Source organism: Xenopus laevis, chromosome 3L (assembly GCF_017654675.1).
Source record: "Xenopus laevis strain J_2021 chromosome 3L, Xenopus_laevis_v10.1, whole genome shotgun sequence".
NCBI classification, from domain to species: domain Eukaryota; kingdom Metazoa; phylum Chordata; class Amphibia; order Anura; family Pipidae; genus Xenopus; species Xenopus laevis.
The window spans coordinates 18,768,340-18,795,394 of record NC_054375.1 but is presented as its reverse complement, the minus strand read 5'-3'; the positions used below and the strand labels follow the sequence as shown (position 1 = coordinate 18,795,394).

The 27,055-nt window shown below is 43.7% G+C and overlaps 1 protein-coding gene across 1 annotated transcript in view; it reads right to left on the bottom strand.

The window, feature by feature from the left end:
- Positions 1-26,376, bottom strand: part of adra1b.L (adrenoceptor alpha 1B L homeolog) — a 33,604-nt gene extending 7,228 nt beyond the window's left edge. The window contains exons 1-2 of the mRNA XM_041586024.1: positions 25,691-26,376; positions 22,073-22,435 (exon numbers count right to left, since the gene is read on the bottom strand). Of these exons, the coding sequence (XP_041441958.1) occupies positions 22,073-22,435; positions 25,691-26,270 (943 nt within the window). The 5' untranslated portion in view covers positions 26,271-26,376. The remainder of the gene's footprint in view (positions 1-22,072; positions 22,436-25,690) is intronic.
- Between the last annotated feature and the right edge of the window lie 679 nt (positions 26,377-27,055).

Here is a 27,055-nt window from a genome sequence, read left to right as displayed (position 1 = left end):
CTGTGACTCTTTGCCTGGTTATTAGGTTATTTGACTGAACCCCTAGCATTGTATTCTACTGATCTTCTGTGTTTGACCTCAGCTTGTTCCCGGATTGTCTTATTGCCGCCTGCCCTGATCTTCTTGCCTGACTACGTTTACGATTCTTCGCTGCCTGCCCCGACTTCGGCCTGCCTGACTTCGCTTCTGCCTGAACCCTCTGTACTTCGCTTTGGTTAGTCTCATTGGCTACTCGTCACTTCACTTCTCCCTGTTCCACTCCAGGTGGGTTAGTGTTGTGCGAGGCGCTTGTGGGTTCGTGTTCTACAAGTTCCTGCTCCTTCTTCGTTGGATCAGACGGTAAGCCTGACAGTATAACCAGGCCATGGATCCAACCGAAGGGGCTTCTCCATTTGCTGTTCTGACGCAACAGCTGTCGTCTTTGACCCAAGCCGTTCGGGAGCTGCAGAGCGGTTACGCTCAGCTACAGGAGCACATCAGAGCACATCCCCCGGCTGCAAACCCTTCCTCTGCTGCAGCATCCTCTTCCTCTGCTCCAGCTGAAGTACAAGTAATTACTTCCGAGATTTCGGAGCCGAAGGTCGCCTTCCCTGAAAAGTTTGCTGGTGACCGGAAGTTATTTCGCAACTTTAGAAGTAGCTGCAAGCTGCTATTTTCTCTTAAGCCCCACACCTATCCGAATGAACAGACACGAGTGGGGGTTGTCATCTCCTTCCTGACTGGCGAGCCCCAGACTTGGGCCTTCCGTCTTTTGGATCGGCAAAGTCCTGTTTTGGCCACAGTGGACTCTTTCTTTGACGCCATGGCAGTGGTCTATGATGACCCACACAGAACCTCCACTGCCGAAGCCGCCCTGCAATGCCTTGAGGCAAGGTACCCGTCCTGTCGAGGACTACACTCTGGAGTTTCGCCAGTGGGCAGAGGATACTGAATGGAACCCTGCAGCTCTGAAGAACCGCTACCGTCTGGGTCTTTCTGCTGAGTTGAAAAATGAGTTGGCCCGTACAGGCATTCCTGACACCTTGGAGGAGCTTATCCATATATCCATTCAGTTGGATCAAAGACTGTGAGAACGTAGGGAGGAGGAAAAGGCTGAAAAAGCTGGTCTTGTATCTCCTACTTGGCTCTTACCTTCTGCTCCACCTCCTATCCGTATGCCTCCTATGATGACATCTACGGTTCCTACAGCCACTATCAGTACTGCCCCAGAGCCGATGCAGATTGGAGCCATTAAGTCCGCATTAACCCCTGAAGAGCGCCTCAGACGCCGCAGGCTTAATCTTTTTTTTTTTTTATTTGAATTTTTTATTGATTTTCAGAAAAATATAAAAACGGTCCAGCGAAGACTGGGGAAGAAGAAAAGAGAGAGAGAAGAGCGATGAAGACCAAGAGAGGTAAGTAACAGTGGAAGGGGGAGGGGTGAAGAGGATTTTGGGGGGGGGGGTTTGATGTGCTCCCTGCAATGAGGGGTTCATAAGTCGTCCAGCACTAATGTCCAAGCTGTTCTCTGGCCTTTTTGGGAAGTCCATATAGTCAGGGGTATTCTGGTATAAGACAATGCTGTTTCCATTTTGTCCACAACTCGTGTGCCTTCAGATTTTTGGTGATTTGCACAGAGGTTGTAGCAGCGTACTTTTCATATAAGAGATTGGTGTCTATTAGGCGGATCGTAGTGTCTCTATCGGGTATTTCCGTAGATTTCCAGTGCCTTGGTATCAAGAGGCGGGCTGCAGTGAGTACATGGAAGGTCAGTTTCCTTGATTCAGGAACAAGATCTTGTAGTCCCAGGTTTAAGAGTGCTAAGGCTGGTGATAGGCGTATCGGTACATTGAGTATGTCTGAGAGCAAGTCATTAATCGTTTGCCAGAAGGGCACTATTTTGTGGCACGACCACCAAATATGTAACATGGTGCCTTTTGCAGTATTGCATCTCCAACATTGGTCTGACACAGTGGGGAACATTTGATGTAGTGTTGAGGGTGTCCTGTACCACCTGAAGAGTATTTTTTTTTGGTTTTCGATATGATTGGTGCACTTGGTATATTTAGCGGCAATATTGGCTATTTGGGACCATTTGGGTAGCGGGAGCGTTATGTCTAGGTCTTGTTCCCATTTTTGGATATGTATCGGTTTAGTGGGCCCAATATCTGGCATGATGGCCCGATAAACGTTAGATAGTCCTTTCTTTTTTCCAGCACTACTGAAGCATATGCGTTCAAAGGGTGTTTGAGGTCTGGATAGGCGATTCATATGTGGCCCTAGGAAGTGTCGGATACGTAAGTATTTATAGAAATCCTGTTTCGGGAGGTTAAACTCAGTTTGAAGCGTCTCATAGAGTTTTAAGTCATTATTGGAAAATATCTGTGCTATGTTTGTGAGTCCTAGTGCTTCCCAGTTAGCTAGGGAGAGGTCAGGAATTTCCATCTCTAATATCCTGATAGTAGAGTTTTTTGAGGGGAATATATGGATGTATTCGTGTTTCTTCAACAAATTCCAGATTTTCAAAGCTGTCAGTGTAGTGTGGAATAAAGAGGCTTGGTCAATTTTGAGCGAGGGGGACTTGGACCACATTAGTTGCTGTAGCGTGAGTGGATAAGCCTGGTCTTGTTCTATCTCCAGCCAGTGTTTGTTGTCGCTTGGTAGATTCCATAGGGTAAGTTGCTCTAGTATTGTAGCTTTGTAGTAATAGTCAATACTGGGTACCCCAAACCCTCCTGATTTTTGGTGGAGTTGCATTATACTGCGTTTGAGTCTGGGCTTCTTGCCACCCCAGATGAACAAGTCTATAATGTTTTGCGATTGTATAAGAAAAGTTCGTGGTACTGTGATTGGGAGGGTCCGGAATAGGTATAGGAATTTGGGCAGTAACATCATCTTGACTGCTGCTATTCGTCCTAGCCAAGAGATATAAGAGGAATTCCATTTTTCCAGTTGGGTTTGGGTATCTCTCAATAGTTTTGGAAAGTTGCTACTGTAAGTCTTCGCTACTGTATTACCTAGTTCTATACCTAGATAAGAAATAGTGTCTTTTCTCCATTGAAACGGGTAAAGGTGTTGTAGTTCAGTCTTAATATCTGTTGCGGTATTTAGTAGGAGGGCTTGTGTTTTACTGACGTTGAGCTTGTAGTAGGACACCTGACTGTAAGATGTTAACACCTGGGTAAGTTTTGATAGGGATAAAGTCGGGTTCGTAAGGGTTAGCATAATATCATCCGCAAAAAGCGCTACTTTATGTTCTGACTGGGAAGAGGATATACCCGTGATGTCGGTCTCGTCTCTTATCGTTTTCGCCAATGGCTCCAGAATTAGGTTAAAAATTAGCGGGGAGAGTAGGCAACCTTGTCTCGTGCCGTTAGTGATGTGGAAGGGCTGAGAGAGAAATCCCATGTTAGTGACTTGTGCTGTCGGTGTGGAGTACAATGCTAGAATTGATTTTAGGATCTGACCACGAAAACCAAAGGCCTGCAGGGTATTTTCCATATATCTCCAGTGGACTCTATCAAACGCCTTTTCGGCATCTAGGGCTAGTAAAAGTGCCGGAGTTTTTTGGCGTGTAGTTTTCTCAATTAAGGAAACAAGTTTTCTAGTATTGTCCGCCCCATGTCTTCCCACAGTGAAGCCAGATTGGTCTTTATGAATGATGCTCGGCAGAATTTCTTTAAGTCTATTCGCCAACACTTTCGCATACAGTTTGATATCCCCATTCAACAATGATATTGGTCGGAAATTAGGGCATTGATTCGGAGTCTTGCCCGGTTTGGGGATAGTCGTTATTGTAGCCTGTATCATTTCTTCTGGTATGTTACCATGTTGACAGAAGTGGTTAAAGAGTTGCGTTAGTTGAGGGATTAGGATATGACTGAAGGTTTTATAGTAGATAGCAGATAGGCCGTCCGGTCCTGGGGCTTTCCCTGTTGGGGTGGTCTCGATCGCCACCTGGATTTCCTTGGGCAGGATAGGGGCATTCAACACAGCTAACTGCGGTGGTGATATTTGTGGAAGGTTGGCTCGGTCCAGAAAATCAGTAATAGCTTGTTGTACTGGTTGTGGAGTTGACACGTCATGATGTGGATTATATAGAGATGCATAATATTCTGCAAAAGTATCTGCTATCTTCTTGGGATTTGTGATTTTTCCACCACCTTTGTCTATCAGATGATCTATGGTTTGTTGTCTCTGTTTCTGTTTGAGAAGGTTCGCAAGCAATTTTGAGGCTTTATTGCCTTTTGTGTAATGTGTGAGGCGTAACCTTTGAAGGTGGTAATGCATTTTAGTCAGATCAATCTCACACAATTGTGCCCTAACCGCCCTGAGTTGTTGAGTAGTTTGCTTGTTGGGTAGCGCCTTATTTTGTGTTTCCAGATCCAGTAGCAATTTCGTTAGTTCTTGCTTTTTCTGTTCCCTCTGTTTTTTAATGATTGAACCAAATTTTATGAGATGTCCTCTAAGAACTGGTTTGTGTGCACACCAAACTATAGGCGTCGAGACCTCACCAGTGGCATTGAGGGCAAAGTATTCCTGTAGTGTGCGAGAACAGTGTTGAGTGATATCTGTGTTGAGCAGCAGTGATTCATTTAATCTCCAATGTGTAGTGAATGGTACGGCTTCATGGAAGTTACTGGTCATAGTTACAGGTGCATGGTCGGTCCACGACATCAGCCCAATTCGTATATCAGCAACAACTTGAAGGGTGTCTTTATCCGTAAATATGTAATCTAATCTAGCATATCTTGCATGTGAATGAGAATAGTGGGTATAGTCTCTGTCCGTTGGATGCAAAGATCTCCATACATCAAATAGATTATGTTTATGTAAGAGATTCTTTAAATTTAGGGCATGGGCGAGCATTTCCCTTCTAGGCTGGTGGACGTTTGCCGAGTTGGTGTCCATGGCATGAGTTAAAGGAATATTGAAGTCGCCCCCTATTATGACTCTGCCTCGTTTCAGTCTATTCAGGGTTCTAAAGAAGGTACGATAAAAGTAGGACTGTTTTGTATTCGGGGCATAGGCCGATGCTACTGTATAGACGTGATCATGTAGTTCGATCACTGCGATAATGTATCTACCCTGTGGATCTGCTTGTTGTTTGAGTATTCGGGGTGTGACAGAGGAATGAAACCAGATTGCCACTCCTCTCTTCTTCACGGGGCTGTTTGCATAAAATTGTAGCGGGTAGTCCTTGCAATTTAATCTGTTAGGTTGGTTTCTAGCGATGTGGGTTTCTTGGAGGCACAGTATGGATGGTTTTGTTTGTTTAGCCCAGAGTAGTAAGTGGGATCTTTTGTTCGGGCTATTTAACCCATTGACATTCAATGTGGTAACAGTAACTGCCATTGTGGTGTCGAATGTGTGCAGTGTCGGTTGTTAGTACTCACTGTTAGGCGATTTGCGAAGAAAGGCTCTTGTGGCCAACAGCAGGGTGTGTGGTTTGCCGCAGTAGGGCTGCTTGTAGTGATCTGTAGCACAATCCAAGTGGGGGTCATCAAACCTCGGGTAGGGTTGGGAGAGGTGGGGGAGGGAAGAGCAGAAAATATAGGAAAAGAGAAGAGCATCAGTAACAGTAATTGAAAAGCATCAATACAAACAAACTTAAGTACAGCAATACTATAAATAGCATCAAAGAGGGTGGCTTCGAGGCGTTGGTCAGTGCCACACGATGATGTTCGTGTCGCCAGGGTGGAAACGTGCAATGTCGTGCACTTTGAAGCCATAGTCGGGGGGGAAGATCCAGTTAACAGTGGGAGTTCCTGTATACGGGGAAACCAAAAAAAGAAAAAATAACAATAGAGCCATGTTTAACTGAGCGTTGTCAGGCGTGGAGCATGTTGCCTCACTCGGGGCCTTGATAGTGTCTGAGTTGGCATATGTCTTCAGGTATTATCAGTGGCATCCACTTGATCCTGGCTAGGGGCTTCCTGGCAGGGTGATGGTCTGCGGTGTGCCCTACTTGGTACTTGCCAGTCCTGCGGGATCTTGGGTTGTTTAGTGGTTGGTCGTGACATCTTGTCTGGAGTCGGCAGAAGATTCCATTGCTGCAATAGTCGGGCCCCATGTTGTGGCGTGTCCATAATATAAGGAGTGTCATTGTAAACGACCCTGATCTTCACCGGGAACAGCCATCTGTAGGGCAGCTGTGCTTCCCTCAGCACTGTGGTGATTGGAAGAAATTCTTTACGTTTTTTCATCGTGTGGGCTGAGAGATCTGGATAGCATTGAAGCATGTTGTACTTCTCAGGTATTCCCTGCTTGTCCCTAAAGGCCTTTAGAGTGAGTTCTTTAATGTGGAAAAAGTGTAGTCGCAAAATCACCTCTCTGGGTGCATTAGGGGGAGCATTTTTGTTTTTAGGGAGGCGGTGAGCTCTGTCTATTAGTAGGAGCTCGGGACTAATGTCTGGAAACAGTTCTTGGAACATGTTGTTGAGATATAAATGCAGGTCAGCCATCAGTACCTGTTCAGAGACTCCCCTCAGTCTGATGTTGTTCCTCCTGTTTCTGTCCTCCAAATCAGCGACTTTGTTGTGCAGCTGGGAGAGTTCCCGCTCAAGCACTGCATTGGAATCTATCAGTTCATTGTGGGAGCTCACTAACTTCGCCATTTTCCCTTCCAGATGGTCAGTCCGGTCCCCTATCTGCACCACCTCCTTATGGAGCTCTGCAATAGCGCCCTTGAAGTCTGCCTGGAGATCTGACCTTAGCGAGGTAAGTAGACCCTTCAGTATAGGCAGGGTTATGGCTTGTGGGGATAGCGTGTCTGTGTGTGCTTGTGATACTGCACTTGCCTCTGGAGCAGCGCGTGTGGGGCTGTTACTGCCAGAGCCGGCGCCATCTTGGAGGGAGTGACACACATCAGGTTGCAGTCCGGATTTCGGGTAAAAGGCCGTCATTTTTTGCGGTGACGGGCGCTTTCTTAACTTCCCCATGTTGTCCGGTAGCTTATGGACGGGTCGCTGACCTTTCTGCCGTCTTTCAGGGTGCTCCAGCCTATGTAATAGAAGTTTCCCCGTACGGAGCTCTTCACTGCGCGTCTGGCTGCATCAGCGGTTAACTCCGCCCCCCTCGCCGCAGGCTTAATCTTTGCCTGTACTGTGGTCAAGCGGGTCATCTTCTTCGGAAATTGTCCGATCCGTCCCTCGGGTAAGGAGGCTTGTGAAAGAGACTTTAACGGTTGCAACTTTTCTGTGTCCTTACTGACAATTTCTCTATCCTTGCAGTGGGGAGACAAGGTGGTGGAACTTCAAGCAATACTTGATTCCGGGGCAAGTGGGTGCTTCTTGGACCGTGAAGTTGCTCTTCAGTTCCAAATTCCTCTCCAATCCAAGAAGAACCCTATAGCACTTCGTGTGGCGGATGGTTCTCTAATTACCTCGGGTCCTGTGGTTCAAGAGACTGCTGCACTTTTTGTTGTGATTAATAAAATTCATGCTGAAGTAATGAATTTTGATGTGGTTACGTCTCCATTATTCCCTATCATTTTGGGGTTACCCTGGCTACAGAGACATAACCCTTCTATCAATTGGGCCACTGGTGGTGTAACATTTTCTTCAAAATTTTGCCTTTCTAAATGTACATTAGAGAATTTGTCTTCTTCAATTAAAGTATGTTCCCTTTCTCCTTCTTCTGAAATTCATGATCTACTTCCTCTGGCGTATTGGGAATTCGCTGATGTTTTCAACAAGAGAGGGGCCGATAGGCTACCTCCCCATCGTATTTATGATTGTCCCATTAATCTTCTCCCGGGAGCTCAAATCCCCTTCGGACGTATTTATCCTTTAACTGAGCCTGAACTCTTGGAATTACGCACTTATTTGGATGAAAATCTAGCCAAGGGATTTATCCGACAATCTTCTTCTCCTGCCGGAGCTGGGATCTTCTTCGTTGAAAAGAAAGATCATTCTTTGAGACCTTGTATCGATTATAGAGACTTAAATAAGATCACGGTCAAGAATCGTTACCCTCTTCCTCTCATTCCGGAGCTTTTCCAACGATTTAAGGAGGCCAAGATTTTCTCTAAGCTTGATCTTCGAGGAGCATACAACTTAGTTAGAATTCGGGAAGGGGATGAATGGAAGACGGCGTTCCGTACCCGTTATGGTCATTTTGAATATCTTGTCATGCCGTTTGGACTTTGTAATGCCCCCGCTACGTTTCAGCATTTCGTCAACGATGTTTTTCGAGACTTTCTTGATATTTTCGTCATCATTTATCTGGATGATATTCTAATTTTTTCTAGTTCTTTGGAAGAGCATAGAATGCATGTGAAGAAAGTTCTTGCCCGCCTCCGTACTCACCAGCTCTATGCCAAAGTCGAGAAGTGCTTATTCGAACAGACATCTGTGGACTTTTTGGGGTTCTTTATCTCTCCTTTAGGAATTCAAATGGATTCCAAGAAGATCTCTGCAATTATTGATTGGCCTATTCCCTCTTCTAAGAAAGCTGTTCAACGCTTCATTGGATTTGCAAATTTCTATAGAAAATTCATAAAGAATTTTTCTCAAATTATTTTACCAATAACTGAACTCACACGTTGTAATCAAAAATTCTCTTGGTCACCACAGGCTCAGATGGCTTTTGAGAGATTGAAAAAACTCTTTACGTCGGCTCCAATTCTTCATCATCCAGACATCCATTTACGTTAGAGGTCGACGCTTCGGAAAGTGCTGTGGGCGCTGTTTTATCACAGAGGTCTGGGATTCAAGAAGAACTCCATCCAGTCGCTTTTTTTTCACGTAAATTGGCCAAGTGCGAATGTAACTATGACGTGGCGGATCGTGAATTACTCGCTATTAAATTGGCATTAGAAGAGTGGAGGTATCTCCTCGAAGGGTCCAAACACCCAATTCTCATTTTCACTGATCATAGGAATTTGGAGTACCTGCGTTCCGCCAAGAGATTAAGACCTAGACAAGCAAGGTAGGCTCTTTTCTTCATGCGATTTAATTTTCACCTTACTTACCGGCCCGGGTCAAAGAATGTCAAGGCGGATGCTCTATCCCGCATGTTCTCCTCTGAGGACGAGATTCTCTCTTCTCCTGAGACAATTCTAAACTCAAATAACTTTCTTTTGTTACAATCTGTTCTTGTAGATCAAATTAAGGATGCGTCTAAAACTGTTTGTGAACCTTCTCTAGTGCCCAAAGAAGGGTTTCTTCTTCATGAAGGGAAAATCTTTGTTCCTGAACAAATGCGTTTGGAGGTTCTCAAAAACATTCATGATTCTAAGCTGGCGGGTCACCCAGGTATAAAGAAAACTATTATTTCTGCTAAAAGACTGTTTTGGTGGCCTGGGATGACTAAAGACTGTTCGAAATTTGTCTCTTCGTGTGAAGTCTGTACCAGATCCAAGGATTCTCATGTTCGACCTATTGGCCTCCTCCAACCCCTTCCAGTTCCTTCTCGTCCTTGGGGTTCAGTGTCAATGGACTTTATTTCTGACTTACCACTCTCCTGTGATTGCTCCGCTATTGTTGTTTTCATTGACCGCCTGACCAAGATGGCTCATTTTAAATCTTTGCCTGGACTTCCTTCTGCCTCTGAGACGGCTGATTGTTTCATCAAGGAAGTAGTAAGACTTCATGGCCTTCCCGATGAGGTAGTATCCGATCGTGGTCCACAGTTTACGTCTCAGTTCTGGAAAGCTTTATGTGGTGCTCTTAAGATTTCTGTGTCGCTTTCATCGGCTTTTCATCCTCAATCCAATGGCCAGACGGAGCAAACTAATCAGACTCTTGAGCAGTATTTGAGATGTTACTCATCGTATCTCCAGGATGATTGGGTTAATCTCCTTCCTCTGGCGGAATTTGCCTATAATAATGCCCAACATTCTTCTATCAATCAGTCCCCCTTCTTTGCAAATTACGGTCTACATCCTGTAACCTTCCCTTCTTCCATTGTTTCTGATATTCTTGTTCCTGCAGTCAAGGACCGGTTAACCTTTTTGGCTGATAATTTTCTGAAGCTCCAGAAGAACATGAGGAGAGCGCAACAGAATTTCAAGATTTATGCAGACAAGAAACGAAGAAGTGATCCAGAGTTTAAGGTGGGGGACCGCGTTTGGTTATCTACTGTTAACCTCAAGTTGTCCTGCCCCAGTAAGAAGTTGGGTCAACGTTTCCTGGGTCCTTTTCCTATTACTCGGCAGATTAATCCTGTGGCTTTCCAACTTAAGCTCCCGGCTACCTGGCGTATTCATCCAGTTTTTCATGCTGCTCTACAAAAACCAGCCTCCACATTTCATTTTCCTGGCCGTACAGCTTCTCCTCCCCTTCCTGTTGTAGTGGACGGTCAAGAAGAGTTCGAGGTTGAGAAGATCCTGGATTCCCGTGTTAGGGGCAAGCATCTCCAATATTTGGTCAGTTGGAAAGGCTTTGGTCTGGAAGAGAATTCTTGGGAACCTGTTTCGAACATCCATGCTGCTGAGCTGTTGAAGAATTTTCACAAGAGCTACCCTGATAAACCTTCTGCCAGTTGCGTCCTGAGGCCGCTCCTTGACGGGGGGCAATGTAAGGATCCGCTTCCGCGTTCCTTCCAGCGCAGGCGCAGGCGCGCTCATCGGGGAACCGATGCGCGTCAGCGCACGGCGTTGGACGCCGGCGACGGATGCCGGTCGCCGACGCAAGGGCGTCAGCGACGGACGCCAATGACGGACGCACTGATGTCAGCTGTGCGACGCCAGCGTGAGGACGCCAGTTTGGCGCCAAATAGCTCTATTTAATCCTAACCTGTACTGTGACTCTTTGCCTGGTTATTAGGTTATTTGACTGAACCCCTAGCATTGTATTCTACTGATCTTCTGTGTTTGACCACAGCTTGTTCCCGGATTGTCTTATTGCCGCCTGCCCTGATCTTCTTGCCTGACTACGTTTACGATTCTTCGCTGCCTGCCCCGACTTCGGCCTGCCTGACTTCGCTTCTGCCTGAACCCTCTGTACTTCGCTTTGGTTAGTCTCATTGGCTACTTGTCACTTCACTTCTCCCTGTTCCACTCCAGGTGGTTTAGTGTTGTGCGAGGCGCTTGTGGGTTCGTGTTCTACAAGTTCCTGCTCCTTCTTCGTTGGATCAGACGGTAAGCCTGACAGATAATGTGACATTTACTGCGTTTCACAAAAACTGTGCATACCACCATTTACATTGATGGCAACCACTTGTCACTTCCCATTCAATGGAATGGGTGGCACCCCAAGTCACACAGGACCCAATACTAGTGTACCAATAATATTGTATGAAGCAAAGTTGAGTACAATTTTTTTACATCGGTGGTGGCCAATGATCCTGATTGATGTCCATATACCATAAATTTTGATAACCAGGCAGGTGTGAATATTGTATTTGGCCATTGTTGTATTTTGGTAGCTGAGGATGAGTAGAGTATAACAGTGCTTTTTTTTAGCAGATTCGTGTATCCATTAATCTTAACAGTAGCTTGAACTATAATGCTTTTAAGCAGTAGAGAAATTACTATGTACACAGTATACAGTAACTCTTGTGTACAGTGACACCTACAGGCCCTTTGTATAAACCCACATATTCCCCCTATAGTAGGAAAGCATTTGGGCAAATGTAATAAACATATACAATTAGACAGTATGCATCTTAAAGCAATATTATGCATTATTCACATCACATAGTCCTTGGTACATGCAGGTAGTTTTCTGATTCTCTCAGTACGCCTTATAGGTTCACTTTCTTCAGGTCTATTGCAATTGGCATCAGGAGTAGGAAAATGTCCATCATCAAATGCAGCTTCTCCAAAGTCACTCCTAACAGAAGCAAGATGACTTGCATTCCATATGCATCCATCAGACAGTTGATATGTGTATGGTCCTCCCTGGCGTCTCACTTCAAGTGGTCTAGTAACATAGTAACATAGTAAAATTTAGATTGTCCTTGTTTCAGTATTCCTGTTTTCTTAATTCGGACTAAAGATCCAGGCTGAAAGTGCCCTTCTCTTGCACCATGTTTTCTGTCCGTATAAGCCTTGCATTTGGCTTGTTGACGTTTGACAATGTCAGCAGTAGATGATTTTGTAGGCACAGTAGTTTGATGTCTGCAACATGTAACTTAGTGCGCATTTTTCTGCCATGTAATAATTCAGCTGGAGATGATTGGCGCGTTGCTCTGTAGTTATGTAGGAACTCTGTTGTAAATACTATCCAAGATTTCCCAGTAAGATTTGCTGTCTGTAGTGCTTCTTTCAGACTTCTGTTGAATCACTCGATTTCTCCAATAGCTTGTGGGTAATACACTGAAGATTTCCGATGCACAATATTAAAATCAGCAGCTGTAACTGTAGATTATAGTAAATCAGTCAATGCTACAACTTCTATATCCTCATCCAGTGTATCAGAAGCTGCAGGTAAAGGTAAACGTGACAAACAATCAGCAGCAACATTTTCCAAATCTGGTTTGTATTGCATTTTGTAGTTGAAATTCAGTAGCCTTGCTGACCATCTAGCTATACGCATTCCAGCTCTTCCTAGTTACTTTGTTGTAAGCAGTTTAGTTAAAGGGTTTTAATCAGTGCATAAGGTAAATTCTCTACCCCATAGATAGGTTTTCCATTTTTCTGTTGCCCAACACATGCTGGAGCTTCTTTTTCAACCGTTGAATACTGACGCTTTGTCTTTGTTCTGGATGCAAATACAACAGTTTTCTCTGCATGATCAGCATGGATATGTGTGAGAACTGCACCAATGCCATAGTCTGTAGTCCAGGATCAAATAAAGCTAGCGCTGGACTGTTCACAATTGACTGTTTCACTATTTCAAAGCTATGTCGAGCAGTCTCTGACCAAACCAGGCTTTTTAAGTTCCACATAGTAGTGCTCTAAGTGGCTCCACAACTGAAGCATAGTTTGGAATAAACTTAGAATACCATGAAGTAAGACCTAAGAAAGCTCGTAAGGTCTGAAAATCAGATGGAGTAGGTGCTTGTGTAATAGCGTTGACATGGTCAGGCAGTAATCCATTTTGTCAGATTATATGACCCAGAAATGACAGCTGAGTTTATCAGAAGTGGCATTTGGAAAGGTTCAGTTTCAGTTCTGCAGAATCAATGCACGTCAGAACATTTTTTAGGTACTTGTCATGAAGATCCATAGTTGGAGTGTAGACAATTATATCATCCAAGTAGCATTTCACACCAGGTATGTCATGGAGTATAGAAGACATCAGTCTTTGAAAACAATTTAGTGCTGAAGCCAGCCCATAAGGTACACATTTGAACCAAAACAAACCATCATGGGTGATAAAGGGGTAAAAGGTCTCTGCTTTCCTCATGCAGTAATACTTGATGATAAGCACTCTAAAGATCCAGAGTAGAAAAGAATTTTGCTCCTCAAAGTTCTGAAAATATGGCAAAGGATGATTATCCATAACAACTGCTTTATTAGGTTCACGAAGATCAACACGCAATCGAATACCTCCAGTTTTCTTCATTGTTACAACAATTGGTGAAACCCATTCAGAGGATTCTGATTTTTCAATCACATCTTGCTCTACCAGTTTCTTTAGTTCCTGTGAGACAGTCTCCCTTATAGAGTGGGGGAATTGCCTCAATTTCTGGAGTACTGGTTTTACATCTGGTCTCAACTTAACTTTGTGTACAAAGTTCTTTGCACAACCCAGTGAAGTGTTGCTTTGTGGCTGTGTGGCAGTAGTAATGAGACCATCAACTAATTGTAGGTTTAATGCAGCAAAGAGATCCCTTCCAAGTATAGCAGCACCCTTATTCACAATGTAAAAGTCACATTTTGCAGTATTTGATTCAAATTGTACAGTCACTGGCAAGCAACCAAGCTGTAACAGTAACTTACCCTGGTGGTCTAGCGGGCCAGCGGGGACACCCGCCACGCCGGTCTTCCCCTTGATGCGGCGTTCTGTTAAGGGCGCTCGCGGCGTGCCTCTGTTCCTTTTAAAGGCGCAAGCGCGCTGACGCGTGAGGCCCTATTTAAAGGGCCATTACACTCTATTCGTTGCCCATGATAGGATTAGTTTCCTGGTGGTTCCTGAGCCTTGTGCTAGTACCTGTTTGCCTGAATTCTGTTTTGAACTTCTGTGTTTTGACCTGGCCTGGCTTTTGACTTCTCTGACTTCCGTAACCTGACCCTTGCCTGAAACCGACTCCGATTCCGTCTGTCCCTCCTGATCGACTTTCTGGTTTGACTCCTGCCTGTTGTTTGATTCCAATTCTGCCTCATCCCAACTGATTGATTACCCGGTTTTGACCCTTGCCTGCCTGACGATCCTGCTATCTACCTGCCTATTCAGAACCCTGATCTTGCACCTCTCGTTTAAGTCCAGGTGGCATCCAAGTGAACATCTTTAGCAGAACTACGGCAGATCTTAACAAAATGTCCTACTTTTTTGCATTTGCAGCACTGTACAGCTTTTGCAGGACATGTAGCATACTTTGCAGTGTGTTGTGTTGAACCACAGTGAAAGCAGTATTTTTTATTTGTATTTGCTGCACGGTTTTGCAGTTAATCCCTTTCCTTAGCACTGTATTTTGCCTGTAACTGTGCATTATTAGGCCACAGTGCTGATCTTCGCCCTCTCCATCCTGTTCTGCTCTGCACCTGATCCAGTCTGACTCTTCACCCTCATCAACCTGTTCCTGCCTTCCCTTTATGTGTTCCCTAGGCACACACAGCTCCTGCCTCAAGGACTCGCCCTTTCCCCATCAGTCTCCAAAGCGCCCCCTACCTAATCTTTGACAGAATGCTCTGGCCACAAGAGTCTGCAAGGGCTGTTCCTATGCCTTCTGACTTGATTCCCAAAAAGACTAAATACTCTATTTTGACCAACAGATACTGTGATGGTTCCCCAAGCGAAATTCCAATATTTCTAGAGGAACCTGCTCCTTTCAGAGAAAGAACAATTTTTAAGTGCTCCTCCAGTCGAGCAAGTTTCGGAGATCATTTTCTTCCTGCTAGAAGGTAAAACTCGTTCCTGGGCAGAGAACTTGCTGTGCAGTAGATCCCCTTTAATCTACAATACTGCTCAGTTTCTGTTGGCATTCCTAGATAAATTTGCCCCAGTTCCAGGGCCGACTACCCCTCTGCAGTCTGCTCCAGTTCCCGGGCCTGCTACCCCTCAGCTGTCTGCCTCAGCCCGGGCCTGCTACCCCTCAGCTGTCTGCCTCAGTTCCTGAGCCTGCTACCCCTCAGCTGTCTGCCTCAGTTCCCAGGCCTGCTACCCCTCAGCTGTCTGTCTCAGTTCCCGGGCCTGCTACCCCTCAGCTGTCTGCCTCAGTTCCCGGGCCTGCTACCCCTCAGCTGTCTGCCTCAGTTCTCGAGCCTGCTACCCCTCAGCAACTGCTTCCCCAGCAGCCTCGGCTGTCCACAGCTCCAGAGGGGGTTTCCCAGAAGCCGCCGCTGCCTACTGCTCCAGAGGGGCCATCCCAGCAGCTGCTGCTGCCTACAGCTCCAGAGGGGCCATCCTAGCAGTCGCCGCTGCCTACAGCTCCAGAGGGGGCCATCCCAGCAGCCGCCGCTGTCTACAGCTCCAGAGGGGCCATCCCAGCAGCCACTGCTGCCTACAGCTCCAGAGGGGCCATCCCAGCAGCTGCCTACAGCTCCAGAGGGGCCATCCCAGCCACTCATGAAGGGGGCACCCACGAGGGTAGAGTTGCCTATACTGCTGCCAAGTCCCAGGGCACCCGCGTGGGTGGCTCTGTCAAGTCCCAGGGCATCCACGTGAGTGGCTCAGCCAAACACCAGGTCAACCGCGAGGGTGGCTCTACCAAGTATCAGGGCACCCATGAGGGTGACTCTGCCAAGCACCAGCCAGGGTGGCTTTTACGAGTCCCAGAGCACCCGCCAGGGTGGCTCTGACTATAGCATCTCCTTATACTTGGATTTTAGCAAGGGTGGTTTTACCTATATCACGGCCAGAACCCCGGGCACCCACAAAGGTGATTCTGCCCATAACATTGCCAGTTCCCCAGGCTCATGAAAATATTGGTCACTGTGGCGCCTGGAAGTCACCTTGTGAGGGGGGGGGGGAATACTGTCAGGTATTGCTAGTATTCGACCCAGGGACCTTTGGGTTTCTGGCTCGATACCGTAACCATTTGGCCAGGTGAGCAGCCTGTAGAGTTGCTCCCTATATGTTGCCTGGCCTCTGCAGTCCCATCCCAGCTGCAGTCTGATTCTGACTCTACCTTATTTAAGGTCAGCCCTCCAAATACTCCTTGCCAGCGCATTGATTCCCAGACTAGCAGTGTGGCATTGTCCCTAGCTAAGGGTTTCAAATTTAGCCTCCTTTCCTTGTTCTGTCCTACCTTGAACCTTTCCTTGAACCCTTCCTCCTTATCCTTCCTTGTTCTGTTCCTGCCTGGTCTTTCCCTCCCAATTCTGCTCCAGTTCTACCTTTCAACTTGCCTTAACCTATTTCAGCCTTGACCTTGTCCTGACCCCTGCCTTGCTTGTTCCTGATTTCTGCTTCCTGTTCCACCTTGTACCTTGCCCTGACTTCACCTTGTACTGACCTTGCCTTGCCTGTTCATGATTCTTGCTTCCTGACCCTGCCTTGTACTTTGTACTCCCTCATCTCACTCGTCCTCTCTCACTATCCTGCTCTCCAGTCCTCTCTCCCTGCTCTCCAGTCCTCTCTTGCTATTTGCCCCAGTCTCCTTCTGCTCTAGTCTCCCTCTATCCCCAGTTTGATCTGATCAACGCCGCACCATCCTGTCCCATCCAGTCTGTTCCTGTTCCACTCCTGCTCCATTCAATCTGTTCCTGTCCTGAGTTTTCACCCTCGTCTTCATCCTGCCTAGTCCAGTCCTGATCTTCGCCCTCTCCGTCCTGTTCTGCTCTGCACCTGATCCAGTCTGACTCTTCGTCATCAATCTGTTCCTGCCTTCCCTTTATGTGTTCCCTAGGCACATACAGCTCCTGCCTCAAGGACTCGCCCTTTCCCCATCAGTCTCCACAGCGCCCCCTACCTAATCTTTGATAGCTTTTAAACAGTACAGAATGTACTATGTACACAGTATAATTCTTGTGCACAGTGACACTACAGACCCTTTGTATAAACACACAGCCATGCACCATGTTGGCCAGTTCACGGTTCATTGTCAGATGAGGAAGTAAAGAGAAGCCTCCATCAGTTCCTGCTGTTCTGATCATTTGTGTTCTTTGCACAAATATATGGAACAATAGGAATGTGGGCATACTATGTAACATAATAATATAGTAAGTTAGGTTGAAAAAAGACACACATCCATCAAGTTCAACCTTTTAACTTTTTTTTAACCTGCCTGCCAGTAGATTCAGAGGAAGGCAAAAAACCCCATCTGAAGCCTCTCCAATTTGCCTTACAGGTGGAAAAATTTCCTTCTTGACTACAAAATGGCGGAGTAGTCCCTGGATCAACTTGTACTATGAGCTATCTTCCATAACCCTGTATTCCCTCACTTGCTAAAAAGCCATCCAACCCCTTTTTAAAGCTATCTAACGTATCAGCCAGTACAACTGATTCAGGGAGAGAATTCCACATCGTCACAGCTCTTCACTGTAAAAAAACCCTTCAGAATATTTAGGCGAAACCAATGTCAATGTCCTGTTTGAGTGATGGAGACCAAAACTGTATGACATATTCTAGATGGTGCCTTACCAGTGTCTATAAAGTGGAAGAACGACCCCTTCCTGTCGTGAATCAATGCCAAAATACAGCTCAAGACCTTTTTTGCCCTTGATGCTGCTGACTGGCATTGCTTGTTACAGCCAAGTTTATCATCTACAAGGACTCCAAGGTCATTTTCCATAATGGATTTGCCTAGTGCAGTCCCATTAAGGGTATAAGTGGCTTGGATATTTTTTACATCCCAGGTGCATGACTTTACATTTATCAACATTGAATCTCATTTGCCACTTAGTTGCCCAGATTTCCAGTTTGTCAAGACCCTATTGCAAGATGCCACATCCTGGATGGAATTTATTGGGCTGGATAGTTGTGTTTTGTGCCTATATTGCCAGGCTGAGATCATAATCCCTTTTTAAATATTGGAATGACATCAGCTTTTCTCTAATCCATAGGTACCATACCAGATGAAAACAAATCTAAGAAATTCAGAAATAGGGGCTGGTTTAAAACTGAACTAAGCTCTCTTAGAACCCAGTGGTGTATGCCATCAGGCCCTGGAGCCTTGTTTACATTCATTTTTATTAAAGCTTGTGGATCATATCCTTAGTCAGCCGCTGACTCGAGTGAGCTGAGCCATCAGTGCTGCTATGAAGTGAGCCTGGGAACACAGACTCCTCTATTGTACACTGAAGAAAAGGACTGATTTAGCACATTTGCCTTTTCTGTATCTGTTACAACTATACTGGTACCATTATTTAATGGAGCAACACTCTCAACCTGCAGCTTTTTATCATTAATATATTTAAAGGGCACCAATCATGACCAAAATCATTTACTAAGTAAATACACTATGTGAAAGTTCAAGAAATCTGATTTTTAAAACAGTTAGAATTGTTTGTATAATGTAAATGATCAGCTCACTATACCTTCTGCAAGTTCTCCCCTATCTCCCCTACAGTTCTAGCTGAGGCAGGCATCTTGGATTTCACTGGCTCCTCCTACCTATATTGTCCCAGCCAACTGTAGCTCTGAAATCTCACACATGCTCAGTTGAAATTCCTTGCTTGCTTATCAACCCTTCTAAGCTATTTTCAAATCAGCCAAAACTGTGTTAGCTGCTGTACAGTAGTGCTGCCACCTGCTGGAAGTTAGTGTGTGCCCTTCATTTGCATAATGATTTTACCAGCAGGGGACAAGATAGGGAAATCTCATGATACTTCTAGTGGAGGAGTTTACTTAAACAAGGCATTCTGGGTAGAATACTCAAAGCAATCTGAGCATGCTCCTGAAATTTGCATATTAGAGTCTCTGTTATAGTCTCAGTATGGCCTCCCTCAGTGAAAGAACCCATTTGACAAAGTAAGGGATTTTTTTAAAACCTGCAGTTTTTTCAAAAAACTATATATGTAGTTTGATTAATCGTGTTTAGCTTGTACTGGTCAGATTGTTCATATGTATTTGATTTTGGCTGTGATAGGTGCCCTTTAAAAAACTTTTGGGGGTTAGTCTTAGCCTCCGCTGCTATGCACTCTTCATTTCATTTATTTGCCTTCCAGATTGCTGATTTACAACATTTATTATAGTGTTTATATTCATTAAATGCAGCTTCTGTCACAACAGACTTGTAGTTTTTAAATGCCTTTCTGTTCTTTAATATTAACTTCTTTACTTCTATATTAAGCCACATAGGGTGATTCTTAGAGCTTCTACATTTACTTCTTAAGGGAATAAATTGAGAACAGTAATGATTTAATATAATTTTAAATGACAACCATTTCTGCTCTGCATTTTTATCTGAAAACGTCCATCCCCATCCATCCAACTCTAGACCAATTGGCAAAGAGTATACATAGTTGCCCTGTGCATGGCTACCTTTAGTAAGTGCTAGAACCAATAGGAAGCTGGTCATGCCATGTGTGACCATCTCCATCCATCCAACTGTGGAAGCTATTTGGCACTGTATTAATCCTGGGGTATTATGCATGAAATTGGCTCTGTATTTATTTTGCCATGTGTTCTGGGGTATTATACCTTAAATTGACACTGCATTTATCCTGCTATGTGTTCTGGGGTATTATACATGGAATTGGATCTGTATTTATCCATCCATCAAAATTGTGCACCAGTTGGCATAGAGTGTAACTGTTTGACTAGTGCATGGCTGCCTTTAGCTTGTGCTAGTAGCGGTTTTCAGTTGATCCATTACCCCGCTAAATGAGTAAACATGAATCTGCCACTGTGCTTAAAGGTCACTTTTAACTTCTAAATGTATGAATGCAACAATGTTCCCTTTCAGATGAGAGTAACCGGTGTTTGAGCAAAGGGCCCTTTAATTTCTGGAATACTGGGATGAATTTGTTGCTTGGAGAAGTCATACAAATGATTCCTTTGTTCGCAGTACACATTGTCCTATTATCTGTGGCTAATGCAGGAAACCAAGAGAGCCATTTGTGCCAGGTTAACTGTGTAGTTTAATTGTAAACTAGGGAGATGTCCCTCTCCTCATAATTAAAGGGCATATAAACACTACTTTGCAAACTTAAGTTATTAATATGATGGTGAACATACGACTGCCAGTATTCACAGACATATCATAAAAAACTAAAGCATGCTAGATGCTGTAGTACACCATACTCCCTGTTCTTTGTTCAGCTGCTGGCATTTTTCCATATAGGCACCCTAGAGCTGCCCCACCTAAAGCTGCCAGTCTGGGCATGGGCACCCCCCTTCCTATGTGATGTGTTCCCATGCAGTGTGTCTCTCCGTTATGTGTCATGGGTGCTCAGATGCCTTTATAGTAGGTTTAGCCCTGATTTTAAGATAATGGCATTAATTTTCAATTCTGTGCTAGAGGATGCTCTGGGTTCACTGGCCCTTGAGGCCTTACAAATTATTTTATTGCACAGTGTTCCTACAGTATCTCTAATAGTGCTGCCCTATAGCTCCGTCATGCTTGTTGTAGTCCAACAACAGTTGGGTGGAGCAAACTTACTATGGAGGGTTTATGTCCTATTATAAATGGTAAGAGATGGATAGATACAGCATAGCAATGCCAATTACGACATAGCTCAGCAGAGGGACATAGTGGCAGAGCTGAACTTTAGTGGGCTTGTGATTAAACCTAATTGGAAGCTCTTTGTTGTATAATGGAGAGTGTATAGTACAGCAACTAAAAGCATAGCTGGATTTTAATGAGTGCTTCTTTTGGTTAAACTTCCACAAACAAACACCAATACTTTTTTCTACACCACACGGGACAAATGTTTTATACATTTGATATTTTATTTGCTCTGCTGCATGTCGTTGAAGGTGTTTTACATGGCTCTAAATATATTATGCCATGTGTTCTGGGGTATTGTGCATGAAATTGGCTCTGTATTTATTTTGCCATGTGTTCTGGGGTATTATACATTAAATTGACACTGCATTTATCCTGCCAAATGTTCTGGGGTCTTATACATGGGATTGGATCTGTATTTAGCTGACAAGTGTTCTGGGGCATTATGCATGAAATTGGCTCTGTATTTATTCTGCCATGTATTCTTGAGTATTATGCATGGAATTGGCACTGTAGATCCTGCCATGTGTTGTTAATTAAATCAATACTGTATCAATCATGTCATGTGTTCTAGGGTTATTATACGTGGAATGTGGGGCATTAAATTTGGCAGCACTGTATTAATCCTGCCATGTGTTCTGGGGTATTATGCATGAAATTGGCTCTGTGTGTATCCTGCCATGTGTTCTGGGGTATTATGCATGAAATTGGCTCTGTATGTATCCTGCCATGTGTTCTGGGGTATTATACATGGAATTGGCTCTGTATTTATTCTTCCATGTATTCTGGGTATTATGCATGGAATTGACACTGTATATCCTGCCATGTGTTCTTAATTAAATCAATACTGTATCAATCTTGTCATGTGTTCTAGGGGTATTATATGTGGAACGTGGGACATTAAATATGGCATTAGCACTGTATTTATCCTGCCCTGTGTTCTGGGGTATAATACATGGACATATAACTGTATTTATTACTTCTTTTGTATTCTGGGCCATTGTATTTGTTCTGCCATGTGTTCTATATGAAATATCTATGAATCAATCTCTATCAATCTTGTCATGTGTTCTGAGGTATTATACAAGAAATTCCCACTGTGTGTATATCATGTTTTTGGGGTATTATACATGAGATTTGTGTAGAAGATCTTTAATTAGCCTCCACAAACACCAAAATCACCCTCCTCCCTTAAATAAATAGAAAACAAATCAGCAAGAAAAGGCTTTTTTTGAAAAATATATGGTGGGATAACAAAACCAGCAGTTAGTTACATAAAGAAAATCCTTAGTTTCACTATATGTTAATTGTAAAAACAAAATAAATAAAAACAACCTAAAATAACCTTCCATTTGCAGTTAACCAGAATCCTGATACAATTCACTGTATTAACATGCAGTCATATTCCCATTCTCCAGACATTTAAACTTACTGAGAGGCATGACTGTGAAGAATGGAAGCCAACATAAAATGAACATTCCAACAACGATTCCCAAGGTCTTTGCAGCTTTCTTCTCCCTAGAGAACTTGAATAATTTCAAGGATAAGGAGCTGCGAGGCTGGTTGTTCTTCACCTTACTGTTGTTGGAGGAATCATCCTGCATGTTTCTGCAATGGATTCTGAGAGTCAGCTCCTTGGAATCCATCATTTCTTTCATCACACCTGCTTCTAGGTTCTTGGTTATCCTTTTGGCCACCACGTAGACTCTACAGTACATGACTAAGATGACTATCAAAGGGATGTAGAATGATGCCAAAGAAGAGCAGATGGCATAAAAGGTTTCTGTAGTTATATAGACACATACAAGAGTCCTCTGCACTCAACCCATTATCAATATATTTAAGACAGCGACATTTTGTGCATACTGCTACTAAAAAATGCCTTACCCCTTAAACAAAACAGGGATTGTTTGTCCATATATTGCAATATATTTAAGCTGGCCAACTACGTCAAAGTCATCCCATATCTGGCCAGTCCTACGCTTAATTTTCATCTGATTCATTAAGAATTCTATTGCTTCATTATACATTTTACAAAGGGACAAGGTTTTACCTGCAACTTAACTTGCTGCTTTCAAAGTAAACCTCCATACTTGGCTGCCCTTTTATTAGACACCAGTGGGATCACCTGACTATAGCTGGGAGGGGTGGGAGCTACAACATAGAGCTGGTCACTGCTCTTGTATAACTATAACAAACAAGGGAAAGTTGTGCTCACCACTATTTTTTAAAAACATTAGGCGGGGGTGCAATGAGGCTGTGACCACAAAATACATATAGACACATACAAGAGTCCTCTGCACTCAACCCATTATCAATATATTTAAGACAGCGACATTTTGTGCATACTGCTACTAAAAAATGCCTTACCCCTTAAACAAAACAGGGATTGTTTGTCCATATATTGCAATATATTTAAGCTGGCCAACTACGTCAAAGTCATCCCATATCTGGCCAGTCCTACGCTTAATTTTCATCTGATTCATTAAGAATTCTATTGCTTCATTATACATTTTACAAAGGGACAAGGTTTTACCTGCAACTTAACTTGCTGCTTTCAAAGTAAACCTCCATACTTGGCTGCCCTTTTATTAGACACCAGTGGGATCACCTGACTATAGCTGGGAGGGGTGGGAGCTACAACATAGAGCTGGTCACTGCTCTTGTATAACTATAACAAACAAGGGAAAGTTGTGCTCACCACTATTTTTTAAAAACATTAGGCGGGGGTGCAATGAGGCTGTGACCACAAAATACATATAGACACATACAAGAGTCCTCTGCACTCAACCCATTATCAATATATTTAAGACAGCGACATTTTGTGCATACTGCTACTAAAAAATGCCTTACCCCTTAAACAAAACAGGGATTGTTTGTCCATATATTGCAATATATTTAAGCTGGCCAACTACGTCAAAGTCATCCCATATCTGGCCAGTCCTACGCTTAATTTTCATCTGATTCATTAAGAATTCTATTGCTTCATTATACATTTTACAAAGGGACAAGGTTTTACCTGCAACTTAACTTGCTGCTTTCAAAGTAAACCTCCATACTTGGCTGCCCTTTTATTAGACACCAGTGGGATCACCTGACTATAGCTGGGAGGGGTGGGAGCTACAACATAGAGCTGGTCACTGCTCTTGTATAACTATAACAAACAAGGGAAAGTTGTGCTCACCACTATTTTTTAAAAACATTAGGCGGGGGTGCAATGAGGCTGTGACCACAAAATACATATAGACACATACAAGAGTCCTCTGCACTCAACCCATTATCAATATATTTAAGACAGCGACATTTTGTGCATACTGCTACTAAAAAATGCCTTACCCCTTAAACAAAACAGGGATTGTTTGTCCATATATTGCAATATATTTAAGCTGGCCAACTACGTCAAAGTCATCCCATATCTGGCCAGTCCTACGCTTAATTTTCATCTGATTCATTAAGAATTCTATTGCTTCATTATACATTTTGCAGAGGACTCTTGTATGTGTCTATATGTATTTTGTGGTCACAGCCTCATTGCACCCCCGCCTAATGTTTTTAAAAAATAGTGGTGAGCACAACTTTCCCTTGTTTGTTATAGTTATACAAGAGCAGTGACCAGCTCTATGTTGTAGCTCCCACCCCTCCCAGCTATAGTCAGGTGATCCCACTGGTGTCTAATAAAAGGGCAGCCAAGTATGGAGGTTTACTTTGAAAGCAGCAAGTTAAGTTGCAGGTAAAACCTTGTCCCTTTGTAAAATGTATAATGAAGCAATAGAATTCTTAATGAATCAGATGAAAATTAAGCGTAGGACTGGCCAGATATGGGATGACTTTGACGTAGTTGGCCAGCTTAAATATATTGCAATATATGGACAAACAATCCCTGTTTTGTTTAAGGGGTAAGGCATTTTTAGTAGCAGTATGCACAAAATGTCGCTGTCTTAAATATATTGATAATGGGTTGAGTGCAGAGGACTCTTGTATGTGTCTATATGTATTTTGTGGTCACAGCCTCATTGCACCCCCGCCTAATGTTTTTAAAAAATAGTGGTGAGCACAACTTTCCCTTGTTTGTTATAGTTATACAAGAGCAGTGACCAGCTCTATGTTGTAGCTCCCACCCCTCCCAGCTATAGTCAGGTGATCCCACTGGTGTCTAATAAAAGGGCAGCCAAGTATGGAGGTTTACTTTGAAAGCAGCAAGTTAAGTTGCAGGTAAAACCTTGTCCCTTTGTAAAATGTATAATGAAGCAATAGAATTCTTAATGAATCAGATGAAAATTAAGCGTAGGACTGGCCAGATATGGGATGACTTTGACGTAGTTGGCCAGCTTAAATATATTGCAATATATGGACAAACAATCCCTGTTTTGTTTAAGGGGTAAGGCATTTTTTAGTAGCAGTATGCACAAAATGTCGCTGTCTTAAATATATTGATAATGGGTTGAGTGCAGAGGACTCTTGTATGTGTCTATATGTATTTTGTGGTCACAGCCTCATTGCACCCCCGCCTAATGTTTTTAAAAAATAGTGGTGAGCACAACTTTCCCTTGTTTGTTATAGTTATACAAGAGCAGTGACCAGCTCTATGTTGTAGCTCCCACCCCTCCCAGCTATAGTCAGGTGATCCCACTGGTGTCTAATAAAAGGGCAGCCAAGTATGGAGGTTTACTTTGAAAGCAGCAAGTTAAGTTGCAGGTAAAACCTTGTCCCTTTGTAAAATGTATAATGAAGCAATAGAATTCTTAATGAATCAGATGAAAATTAAGCGTAGGACTGGCCAGATATGGGATGACTTTGACGTAGTTGGCCAGCTTAAATATATTGCAATATATGGACAAACAATCCCTGTTTTGTTTAAGGGGTAAGGCATTTTTTAGTAGCAGTATGCACAAAATGTCGCTGTCTTAAATATATTGATAATGGGTTGAGTGCAGAGGACTCTTGTATGTGTCTATATGTATTTTGTGGTCACAGCCTCATTGCACCCCCGCCTAATGTTTTTAAAAAATAGTGGTGAGCACAACTTTCCCTTGTTTTTCTGTAGTTATATCACAGACAGAGGTGTCAGGTGGAGCCGGTTCCTTCCATCCCAACAATGGCCCGATAGAGATAACAGTTGAAAAAATCCAGACACCGAGAAGGGAAAAAATTGTCCTTTTCCTGGTCACTATAGTAGGATAGCGGAGAGAGTGCCGCACGCCAATATATCTATCAATGGAGATGGTGCACAAGCTGAAAATTGATGCAGTGCAGCACAGAACGTCCATAGCCGCCCAGACATCACAAAGGATTCTGCCGAAAACCCAATAACCAACAATTTCTTTGGTTGCAGAAAAGGGTAATACGGTGGAGCTAAGTAATAAGTCTGCTATGGCAAGGTTGACAATCAGGTAGTTGGTAGGAATCCGTAGGTGCTTGTTGGTGACCACAGAAATAATGACCATGATGTTGCCAACAATGGCCACCGATATGAAGGCGCCAAGGGTGAAACCAAGCAGCATGGCTCGTGTCAAATTCACCGGTGAAGTTGTCTTATTGGCGAATGTCTCTTCATCATCTGCCAAGCTGTTATTCCCTAGCAGCACGTCATAAGGAAAAGTTGATGTGTTATCACCGGATGATACCTGCATCTTGGCGCTTGTTATTCAACAGCAACCTAGAACCTAGCAAAGCAGTCCTAAATAATTCCACAAGTAGCTCTTAACCTTAAGGACTGGAATGATGCCTCTGTCCAAATAACTTTCACTTGGCCAAATTCACCCTTCCTTCCTGTTGCTGCAGGGGTTTAGTTCTGGAGTGCACTAAAAGGACATTATGGTGATGTATTCTGTTGCACTTTCTTTTTCTTCTCCTGTTGCCAAATGCAGACAGCCAGAAATGCAGCGGTGGAGGTAGGATGTCATGCTGCTCTGTTGAACCATTTCTGTGCTTATGAGAAACCCTGCCTGAATATAGCTGTCTCTCTCCTCTGTCTGCATGTGACATCACAGCAAACTTTCTCCCAACAAGCACTAGAGGGTGCCACTGTCTAACAGAGAGTGCTTCCCTCAGAGCACCGCCGTACTTATGGTCTAACGCAGCACACACATCATGACTTAACTGTAAATAGTTGGATTACGAATTTTAATTATTTTGTTCCTTGCCCGAGGGGCCCCCAACAACTTTAGAAACAAAGTGACCACCTAGGTGATTAAGAGGGCAATTAAGTCCTCTGAGACAGAGCCAAATTTAATTAATAAGGCAATTAACCATGTTCTGGGTGCATTAATATTAGAAATATTTGTTGTTTGTACAGTGCTGATAATTTTATTTGCATAGTTTGTCTTCCCAAGACCTTAATATTTTGTGCAAAAGACATACAGGTATAGCTACAGCTATCCAAAATTCTGTTATCCAGAAAGCTCCCAATTATGGG